This window comes from Tachypleus tridentatus, chromosome 3 (assembly GCF_004210375.1).
Source record: "Tachypleus tridentatus isolate NWPU-2018 chromosome 3, ASM421037v1, whole genome shotgun sequence".
NCBI lineage: Eukaryota > Metazoa > Arthropoda > Merostomata > Xiphosura > Limulidae > Tachypleus > Tachypleus tridentatus.
This window is the reverse complement of record NC_134827.1, coordinates 71,891,342-71,903,386: the sequence shown is the minus strand read 5'-3', so window position 1 is coordinate 71,903,386 and position 12,045 is coordinate 71,891,342. Positions and strand designations below refer to the sequence as shown.

Genomic DNA, 12,045 nt, shown 5'->3' with positions numbered 1-12,045 from the left:
CTTGTTGAACCACATTAATTCATCATCTCTTTTAATGTCATATGTATTGTACTCTGTTCATCGGTTCAGAGTTCATGAAGGTAGGATCTTCAGGACAATCTATCAGCATTTCATTTTCATACTTCTATCCAGGGTGATTTTAAAACTATATACTTGAAGTTTTTGAACCCGTTTTGCTACTTGCCCTTCTGTATTGCAAGTATGTGTCATCCACTTCAATACTACATAATTTGTTTCGATCATCAACTTTGCTCCATAAGGTAATAGTGAAAATCATTTAGGACTCAGACAACGCTTATTATATATTTCTAAGATGTACAATACTTTCTTCCTGCAACATTCATTTCCTTGCTATAGTAAGCAATCGCATAGTCTTTTCCATGGTAAATTTGTGATAACACTGTTTCCACTGCAAAATCATTGGCATCTGTGAGTAAAATGAGTTGGCCTTCCAAAGCTGAGTTACCTAACAGAGTAGTAGTGAGTAGGTCTTTCTTTAGTTTATTGAATGCTTCTTCATAGTTCCCAGTCCAACAAAAAATATGTTGATATACAATAACCTGTGTGTGAGACAGGCTGTGTTAGAGATAGAAAAAACACGGTCCAAGAATTTATATCTCACACAAATTATTTGATATTGGTCAACTGTGGACACTTTCAATCTTTATGGATTCATAGACATTCTTTCTTTGCTGATTAAATGTTGAAGGAAAGTTAACTGTTGACAAAAGTATTCACACTTCTTGAAATTTAGCTTAAGATTCTCTTTCCTCAACTGATACAAATATTAGCCCAATATATACACTATTAGAAGCAATGCTATGTGTGATTATGTCATTAAAGCACATGAGTGCAGCGTTCCAGGTAAGTTAATCATTGAAATGTAACAGTTGTATCACATGATACAAATGGTAGAGTAACATTTTGCCCAACTCCATTATCTATAGTGCAGTCTATACTTTCGCTAGTTGCTTCGTCAGTTTGTACTTCCAAATATCCACCTCAATTTGCAATGTAAAACCATTTTAAATCAGATATAGTATCCAAAGCACAGTCAATCCTTGGCTTCTGGAAGACAGCCTTCCTTATTCAGTTTCCAGTAATTCAAAGAGAATCTTTTGAATCCATACTTATTCTCCACAAATATAATAGGCATTTTCCAGCAACAATGTTATGCAATATTTCATTTGTTGAGCCTAAATCATGAGGCCCACTCTGAAAGATACATTGACATTTCGTGAGTATGTAATGCAATATCTGTTGTATCATCAGTTATAAGACCTCAAAGAACCGGTTATACAGCTCTGATAAGTGAGGAAGTTGGTTTGCCTTATATGAGATCTAACATCAGATTTCCCATATACTTTTTCATGGTGACTACTTCTGATGTTCTTTGATGTTAAAGTACTATATGTAGAGCTTCATATCTTGCAATATCTCATTTATGGTTTCTCTTGTTTATGGTCCTAATGATAACATCTTTATTCCTTAGATGCAAACATTAATTTCTGAAGACGTGATGGAAATGCTAGCTTCATCTATCTCTCAGTCACTATATATAATTTTAATCCCAACATTTTCTCTAAGCATTATTGTGGACAATTTTTCACTTTTCATTACCATATTAAATCAAACTGTATGGAAACAGTGTTGATCAACATACTGCAAAGGTTTTAATCATTGAGCCTGCTGACCCTTAGATAGATTTATTTAGATAGAAAACTTTTATCAGTTTGGTATTGCTGTAAATATGGTATTCTCAATTACACTTTGCCACATAAATTCGGATAATTCATTTTTCCAATGTCTGGTTAGTTCTTTTGCTACCATTTTATCTAGTTGTATATTAACTCCTTATCAAGCGAGTCTCCTTATTATTGTCTTTAACGGCTATATTTTCTGAATTTATAACTGTTCCCTTTACTTCAACATCTTTTAGGAAGAATTTTTATTCCTTACATGCTTTTGTCTGAAATTCGGGGCAACATATTCTGCTGACTTTTTGTTTGCTTCCTCTATTCTTTTCTGTGATTAGTTGTCCAGCTAATAACTCAAACACTTCCAGACTATCATCAGTGAAAGTTGTTGTTCTAATGCTACTTGATCTGATAATATTGTATCTTCTTCTTGCTTGTCTTTTGTTGTTTATTTTCGACTTTAATGTGTACAAGTTCCACTGTTTCTATAAAAATGTAAATCAACTTTCCTTCAACCTGATTATCATGACTTCATTTATTATGGTATTCATAAGTTGGTTATTTACCAATTAACTTATAATTTCTGGTGAAGCATCCAGGGTAAAATAATTGGACAATCATTTATACATTTTCCACCATTTCAGATAAAGTATATTTTTTCCTTCATTACCTGCTTCTAAACTTTGTTTTGGATAGTTTTATATTGGTGGGTTATTTTAAACCTGTTGGATAAGTGAGGTATGGATGCATGATAATTGTTACACTTTTAAGTTAACAAGTTCTTTAATGTTGTTGATGTTGGTCCTTTGAAGTTGAAAGCAAAGTGAATATCTTGTTTTCCAATATTTCACCTACGCACAGTGGAAGTTATTTTGGAGTGAACGCTATATGCCTCCCATGGCATTTTCCTCCCTAGTCTGATGATTTCTCGATTCACTAATACTGTTCAACCGATCATTTAGCAGTGTAAGGCTAGAGGGAAGGCAACTAGTCATCACCACCCACCGCCAACTCATGGGCTACTCTTTTACCAATGTACAGTAGGGTTGACCGTCACATTATAAAGTTCCCACGGCTGATAGGGTGAGCATGTTCAATGCGACGGGGATTCGAACACCTTAACTCACCTGACCATACCGGGCCCTTACAAATATACAATAGTAAGAGCACAGTCCAATAAATTCTCCTACATCACTCACATTTCTTAGTATTGACCAGTTCTGGAGAGCTTCAATTTTTGGCTAATTTGTAAGCACCTTTTCCTGATCACTATGTATCCCACAAAATTCACTTGTTGACAACAATAAAATTCGTGTATTCAGCTTAAGTTTTCCTTTCTTAAATCAATCCAGAACTATTCTTAGCTCATCATAAACAATATCAGATGTTTCACATGTATGAATTATGTCACCAGCCAAAATAGATGAATATGATGTTCCAGGATAATTTAAAGATAGCACAGTCCACAACTCATTGTAATACAGCAAGTGCATCCATAATTCGAATGTTACAATTCATTTCCTGTCATGAAAGGTATTTTCTCTTTCTATACTTATTTCATCTAATTGCATTTTTCAATATCCACTCTTAAGATACAATGTCGGAAAAAATTCTTATTCAGAAAAAGTATCCAAAGGGAAGTCAGTATTTGGCAGTAGGTAGGCATACTTCCCTTTTACTTGATTCATCATCTAATAGTCCATTCAGAATCTTGTGGATGTATCCTTCTTTTTTATCACCAGTACTGTAAGTTTTATCTTTCCTTCTTTCTTCATAACGTTTATTTGTTAGAAAGTCTTAGTTTGTTTTTGCAAATGAAAGTTGTCTGGTTAATTGATGTGTTGGTCTGCATTTCCAGTATCAGTTTTGAGAGACTTTCTATATGCTTGGTCTAAGTCATGAGATTCAGTAAAGAATATGCCTTGATGTTTCATTAGAAAGCCATGTAATCTACGGAACTCATCAGACTTCCTACATCCTGCCTCAAAGGTGACTGTTTGTGATTTTGTTTAATGTAATATTTTTAAAAGCTCGAAATTGTGTGTTTCATTTATTTCTTTTTTCTACTTCTTTACTTTCTTCATTACATGATTTTTTACTTCACTGATCTCTTTCTTTGCTTTTCATTCTCACTATTATAATTCCTCTTTAGATTTACAACAATATCATCAATCCGGTGTTTATCACGTTTACTTTTTATTTTACTTCTTCTTCTACAATAGTGTATCTCCTTCCTTTAAGTATTCTCTTAAACTTCTACTTTTCTTCTCTTGGACTTAAAACACTAACATCGGGGATTATATCCCCATAGTAGATAGTCTAACGTGACCTGGCATGGCTCGGTGGTAAAGGCACTCGACTCGTAATATGATGGTCGAGAGTTCGAGTCTCCGTCGCACCAAACCCTTGTGGTGGCGTTATAATGTTACGGTCAATCCCATTATTCGTTAGTAGAAGAGTAACCCTAGAATTAGCGGTGGGGTTGATGACTAGCTGCCTTCCCTCTTGTCTTAATTCAAAAACAAATAGTCTAACGTAATTTTGCTCTAAAACAAAGAGTTCAAGTTCTTATTCTCATTTTTAATTAAAAACTTTGCTCTCTCCACTTTTTATATTTCATTCTCCTAATTACTTTCTTGCCCTGCTTTTATTTTTAATTTTCTCTAAATTTCTTCTTGGTATTTTGTCAGTTTTTGTCTTTTCCTTCTTTATTTCATTTAACTTTTCATCCCAAGTATTTTATTTGTGTCCTTTTCTTTTTTACTTATTTTTGTTTTTATGTCTTGTTCTTATATTTTTGTCTTTTTTATGTATCTCAGAACGGTTGATACTCATATTAACACTTTTATTGATAAGCAGAGAACAACGTTTCGACCTTCCTATGTCATCTTCAGGTTAAGAAAGAGAATGTTTGCAACTGACCGACGCCAGGCACATGTCTTAGAGACAAGAGTATAAACGGATACGGGATTGTAGTGGGCGATAGGGCCAAGTCCGGACTTAGATTATGACAGTTTAGCGAGATGGATAGTTTGGAACAATGACCCGAAGTCACTTAGTACAGGTAAGAGCTTAAATTCTGAAGTCAAATTGAGAGTAGCTTGCGAATTTGTACCGACGTTAAAGCTAACAGTTAAAAATAAAAATTGTATGTCATTGGCTCAAAGTATAACAAACAATAATGAAAATGACAGCATAAAATACTGGAAGTAAGTAACACAGTGCTACTATCACCACTACTGATAATAAGAGTAATTCATGTTTGAAGATGAGTCAAAGTTTTGTTTCATTTTCTTCAAAATAATTCCACTTCCCAAACCAGTATTGTGATATGTTCTATCATCAGGCGTGTTATTTTGGATTATTTGATTAAAAGTTTGGTGCATGTTTTGCTTTGAATTTTGCGCAAAGCTACACGGTAGCTATCTGCGCTAGCCGTCCCTAATTTAGCAGTGTAATACTAGAGGGAAGGCAGTTAGTCATCACCATCCACCGCCAACTCTTGGATTACTCTTTTACCAGCGAATAGTGGAATTAACCGTCACATTATAACACCCCCTAGCTGAAAGAGCGAATATGTTTGGTGCGACGGGGATGCGAACCTCGAATTAGAGTCGAGTGCCTTTACCACTTGGCCCGTTTTGCTTTGGAATCAATTCTTATAAAAAATTAAGAATGCCATAAGAATTATCAGTTTCTCTAGAGCGATCTGTTATAGTTAAGCATAGAGTCTTCTTCTACTGGTAAATCAGTTGCTAATACTGATTTCTGGCTGTAGTCATTTCTGGTACATCAGTCAGGTAATACTGCAAGGTATTCCGACATTGAATTCAGTTGAATGAATATCTTTCCTATTTTTATATAAAATATTGAGAGAAAGGTTTAATTGTGTGTAATGATAAAAGTGAAGAAAGTTTATCGGTGCTTAGTATGCATGCTCGTCCACAAGATTTGACATTACTAAATTAAATGACCTACTTTATTTCATCTAATTTTCTATAGCATTTGCATAGCCTATGCTCATTTTGAAATACGTTGTAGACTTATACTCTTAAATAATGTTTCAAAAATTATTCACTAATGTTTCTACACCTAAGTTAGGTAAATACGTTTACTTGTACAGATCAATGACTAATCAATCGAATAATTGAATAGATGCGGATATTCTCATTGAATAACTTTTCATACACCAAAATGAACTATAGGATAACTGGAAAAGCATTGAGTTCTCAATAACATCACGAACAGGTTACTTGTAGCTAAGTATAATATGCCCTTATCACTAAATATTAGAAAAGGTTTTTAGTTATGATATCATCATCATCATGGTTACCAGTTTCTTTTAGTAAACGACTAAATCAAACAATTAAATATGCAGTTATCATCATGAAGCAACAATAAGGATATTTTGTTTGAGTAACTGATGTCTTCAATATATTCAACATTGTTTCCTTACATTTTGAAAAGTCCTTTTTGCAAATTTTTAAATTACAATAATGCTAACACCTGGTTTCGATACTCCTGAAAGGAAAAGCAAAGATAATCATCTTGAAGCTTAGCGCTTAACAACAAACAAGGTTATTTTATTCATAATAAATATTTTTCATTTCAAAGAAGAAAGGGTTCATCTGTGCGTGATTTCTTAGTATTATATTACTCTTAATAATTCACTTTTTCCTAATACTTTCGTTCTACTCTTCTTTAAAACGACACCATTTATATATTTGTATAAATGGTATAATATTTATGAATATTTTAGTATTTTGTTACAGTTTTACCGGTGCAATCACGTATTTGTTTGTTCGTACGTTATAACAAAAATATTGTATTTTTACATAATATATTTATATGCATGTCAGAAAACTAAACACCAATGAATGTATTCACAGAAAAGTAATATTAATAGCAAGAGAAAATTAAGTTAACGTTTTTCAATTTTGTAATCATAAGAGCTGGAGCAAAAACAAAATGTATAGCTTGATGCCAGGCAGTGTCTGTTTTGTGAAGAATCCTCCCTCACGCGGGAAGAAAACAATTTGTCCCACTAAGTGCCCTCTATAAAGCAATTCAGAATCCTCCAACATGCATGAGCGGGTTATTTGGTATATGGTAAAGTGGAAGTTAAATTAATATTACTATTCCCTATTATTAACGCATATCTTTTACACTTTATTTTGGGCATTATTATAATTGTTAAGCACGAAAAAATAATGTGTTGTAATTTTTAAGTTAAATATAAATTTTCCTTTAATAATAATTACACTTTATACCACGTACACGACTAAGCGAAACGTATTCTGTTAGCATTGTGAATGTGTACTCGAAGTTGCTGAACGAAGTGATGCTTATGGAGAAAGAAAGCTTTCTTAAAAATTAAATATTATTTTTTGACACAAGAAACACGGTAGGATTTTGTTTTCAGTTCTAAAGCTCGTAATTTTTGTTCGAACATTTTGTAAAGTAGTGAAGAAACGTATTATATACAACCACCTTAGATACAGCTTAATTTCCCTCCAAAATTCAAGTCGGAAAATGCCGCTCTTGGGGAAACAACCATTTGTGAGAAAGAAGACACCACCTGATGTGAAGCCTGAAGAACAGTTATTTTATTTTAAATTGACCCATGAAGTTTTCAGGGATTATGAGTAAGTTGATAGTAAGTTAAATTTAGTTTATAAGTAGCTCAGTTAAAGTATCATTATTAAATCTTTTCTTGTAGAGAAAATTAAAAACGTTTATTTAACATCCAGAAGTTAAGCCTAATCTTGGTTAACTTATTTTGTAGCAACATGGCTGTTTTATAATATTATGAATCTGAAAGTTGAATAGAATGAGGTCAACTTTACTGGTTTCCATTTTGTAAACCCTTTAGTTACTCTTTGTATAATATCAGTGCAGATAATGCAAATTTTGTAACTTACTTTTTATACTCATGTACTTGTTTTTCAACAAAACAGTTAAAACTATATATACGTATGTTAATTATAATAAAAGGTCACGTTTGCATGATTCATTGGTCTGAAGGTATGATAATGAAACAAACACAATAACTCAAGTTGTCTGATTCCTTTTTTCCATTGAAGTTTATGATATTGATAGATAAATATTTCTTTGAATAGCTTATTAATTTAGTATGTGAAGAGCACTAATGTTTTTCATAAAGAAGTAGTTTGTTTTATTGTGTCTGCATATTGATGGATGATGTTCTAAGAAAAGTGAGTGTTTTTGCAAATTAAAATTATAAATAAAAGATAATATTCTTAATAATAAATTCAAAATTGTAGAACATTAACAATGTTAATGCAACCTAATGGAAACATAGTATTATGTAAGTTTTTATATTATGAACATGCTTGTTTAAACTTTTTGTATACATTGATCACAAAGAAAATGTAGAGAAATATGTATATATACCTTATATTATATAACATTTATTTAATGAATAACTTCGTACCAAGTATTAACTGAAGAATGTTTTATATAATATACATGTTGTGCTCCTATGAATTCAATTTTGTCTAATAGATATAACAAACATTAAATTGAAAATAAATTGATTGTGTTCACTAAAAAAATGTTTTACTTGTGCAGTGTGGAAGCCTTAAATATTCAATCCTTTTAAGCACATTTTGATTATTCATATACTGTTTCTAATGAAGTTTAATCTTTGAAAAATATAATACTAGTAGATAGAATTGACTGTCATGTACAAGAAAATGTCACATCCCAAGTTATTCAAATTTGCCTATTCAATGTTTGGGTAACATAAATTTGTATGTTCTCTTTATAAGAATTTCCTGAAACACCATAAAGAATGTTTTTATATCACAGGGCTTTCTTTGAGCGAGTAATATTATGCAATAGCTTGGTCTGGACTTGCTCTTTGACTGGACGTCCTGGGCTTACTTATCAAGAAGCATTAGACTCTGAAGCACAAGCAAAAAAAACTCTGTGCATCTTTCCAACTTTCTTAAAACGGCCTGTTCTCTATTTGGCTTCTCTTACCAAAAGAGGCAGACTGGCAGATCTCTGTGATGATGTTTTTTCTTTTGCACGTGATCGTTTCTTCATTGGGGAAGAAGTTGAAGCATTTATCAACAATACTAGGTTAGTAACTGTTTTCATATTTTTGTACTGCATAGTCTTAATGCTTTAGTATTACACATAAACAGGTTTAATTACCAACTTGTGGGTATGAGTTTAAAAGAACAATATTGTTTTTGATATTTGATGCTGAAACAATTATATAGCAGTTGTATTTGATATGAGGCCCTCCACTATAGACAAGGGTTCAATTTAACCAGACTCCATTAATAACAACTCTGATTTTTCAATTCAATCACCTCACAGCCCAAGTAACTAAATTTTTCTGAATCTGTACTTACGTGATTTTGTTAGTTATGTTTTTATGTGGCACTTTATCCAAAGCATTTTGAAAATCTAAGTACAAATGTACATTCTTTCCTTCTTCCATGTAAGAAATTAATGTTGCTAGATTTTTTTTATTAGAAATTGATCATTACTTATGAAGTGACTGTGAAAAAGTGTTTTGGCTAGCTATAAATGCAATCACATTCTTTTCTTTCTTTTTTTCACATATAGTCAAAGACTGTTTTACTGAAGATTAAACATTTAACAGATCAAATTTTTAGTTGATACTTCTCAATAAGATGTGCAAGCAACCTTATCTTTCATTTCCTCTGTTAAGGATTACAAATGTTTTAACCATTTGATTCCTCCCTCTCCATTTTTTTGAAATGTGGTAAGGAAAAGTGAAGTTACACTACTTCATCCAGAAAATGAATGGGAAAAAGTGAAGTGGTGGTATATTATATAATTAGCCTAAATGTTCTTCCTCTCACTGTGTGTTACACAATTTTAATTGGAAACATAATCATGTAGCTTTTTTTCTGCCAAGCTTGTAAAAAAGGATGTAAATCTAGCAGCAGATTTTGCATTTGGAAAACCAATTTTGTCATGCTAAAATTATATTTAAAATGTGTTTATTATATATCTGCGTTATTTAACCCCAAGACTTTTAAATGAAATTGTGATTCACGACTTTGAGCTTAGCTCTCACTTGGACCTTGCAATTGCTTTATATAATTTTCACCTTGTTATTTTTGACATTTAAAACTGACTGGTCAATTTCTCTTTATCATCTACTTCTGTCTAGTTCTTCTGGACACCAGGTCATGTTGTATTTCACAAGAATGAACTTGATGGCACCAGTCGTTAGTTTGTCTGCTCCAGTGTTATCACTGCCATGCCTATTACATACATGGGCTATGTCTCTGCACTAGTTGGCAGTGGAATTGGAGTAAGAAGCATCATAACAAGTGTTTCCAGATAAAACTTTCTGTTAGACTTTGGCCATCTTGTTTTTTTTAAGGATCGGAAGAGGAAGTTGTTCCAACTAGGCTATGCATTTGTCACAGTTTTCTTTTATCTGGTACTGGTGCACCAATGTGTGGTCTTTGTGACACTCAAGCCACAATAACCCATATTTTACTGTCAAGCTGTTGTTATGACCTTGAGCAATGACATCATTTTAGACATATTTTTAGCATGGGTTTACCCCTGACATTGCACAGTGTCATTGGCTACAGTAACACTATCTGCCATACAAATGTTTTTAATGTTTTAATGGCCATTGACATTTTTAATTCTATACAAGTTTTTATCTGATGTTGGGCCACTGTTTTTGTTTTAACTTAATTTCTCTTTACACTATAATACTTTACTATTTTATTTTTTTACTGGTTGTTTGATGGAGAAATTGACAAATAATACCATTAATACTGCTACTAATTCTAGTAATAGGGGTACGTACCTTATAAATTTTATACAGAAAATTGATGATTTTATTCACTACATTATGACATGCAAAAAAACAAAACCTGATTCAGTGTGATACAGATTGAGGATCTTACTAGTGGTGAATGATATAAAACAAATTGAGGGTTAATGAAGTGTGTTACCTGTTGTAATTGGAGGTACTGGATGTTATAAACAAAGGACACAGGCATCAAATAGGCTAAGAGGTGACTGGTTAGACATAAACCTATGATTCAGTCAATATTTGACTATAGAGATTGGGCTGAAGCTGTCAGTTCTGAGTCAACTAGCATTGTGGGTTAATCTTTTAGTACTAAAAGTAGAGACTTTGATAACTGTATATCACTTTGATACTGACTGTAGAGACTTGGCTAGTTATATCACTATCATATATGAGTGTTTAGTGTATGTAATATTATTAATTATTTTGTGTTTTATTGATGTCAAGGCTATCAAACTATTTGTAATCTATTGATGTTGAAGTAGCTGTGACCAAACAAGCAGAATGAGAATAAAAGTAATGTTGCATGAAAGAAGTTTAATCTAGAGAAATATTAAAAGAATAGTTAACCACTAAGAGTGAATGGCCTAGTGGTTGATATATTAGAGTGAGATTAACAGTTTGAAAAAGATGAAAATAATAGGTCTTGGCAAAGGGTGTGGATTCCTGTACATGGTAAGGTGACCTCCCAGTGAAGATTCTGTGCTTTCATTTTACATCCTCTGGATCTAAACATCCACCCACATGTTTGCTATATGTGACAACCTGTGAAGTGGATAAGAGGATCCTGGTGGCTGAGAGGCCCAACCATGATACACCACTTTGGCCTTGAATTCCTGTAGATGGGCAGCTGGTACAGTTGGGCTAGGGTCAACCAAGTACCAGTATTAGATATTCTCAGCAGGAGTGGTAGACATTGTGTCTGATAATGATGTTTGGTTATAGTGCAAATAAAACCCACACAGTGTCCTTGTTTGGCATAGAAGTGCATCCCTTTTTGGTAAGTCAGATCAGTGGGCACTAAAACATTCTTTCTTTATTATGGATCCCCCAAATAAAAACTTCAATAAAATAATGAAAAAAACAGCTCATATATAAATGACCACATCTTGAAGATTCTGAGCAGCAATCTTCAACATCTCTAACATCTGTACCTCATTTTCTTGTATCACATTCTCTTTCAGATGACCCTTTAGGGCAAATGTCTCCCTTTATTATTCAAGAGGATCTAGAGGGACTTGTTGGCTCTCCAAAGTTGGTCAAAAAGCTTCACTTTGGTGATATATTGGTAAAAACATCTACATCTAAATGCAGTGAATTCCTTTTGCATTCAAAGGAGATTGGGGATATACCTATTGAGGTTACACCTCATGCTACTTTGAATTCATCACAAGGTGTTATTGTTGTAGGGCTCCATGGTGAGTGGACAACAAAATGTTCTTTCCTTATTATGGATTCCCCAATTCAAAATAAAAATTAAAAAAACAGACCATAAGTAAATGACTGTGT

General features: G+C 32.8%; 1 protein-coding gene across 5 annotated transcripts in view; it reads left to right on the top strand.

Annotated features, from left to right (window-relative positions):
• The first annotated feature begins 6,760 nt into the window (after positions 1-6,760).
• Positions 6,761-12,045, top strand: part of LOC143247142 (bromodomain adjacent to zinc finger domain protein 1A-like) — a 68,679-nt gene continuing 63,394 nt past the window's right edge. For 3 of the 5 annotated variants that reach the window (XM_076494746.1, XM_076494747.1, XM_076494743.1), the window contains exons 1-2: positions 6,763-7,342; positions 8,529-8,804. In XM_076494746.1, the coding sequence (XP_076350861.1) occupies positions 7,230-7,342; positions 8,529-8,804 (389 nt within the window). In that variant the 5' untranslated portion in view covers positions 6,763-7,229. Of the gene's footprint in view, positions 7,343-8,528; positions 8,805-12,045 lie in introns of all 5 variants that reach the window. The other 2 variants (XR_013026401.1, XM_076494745.1) reach the window with 2 other exon arrangements.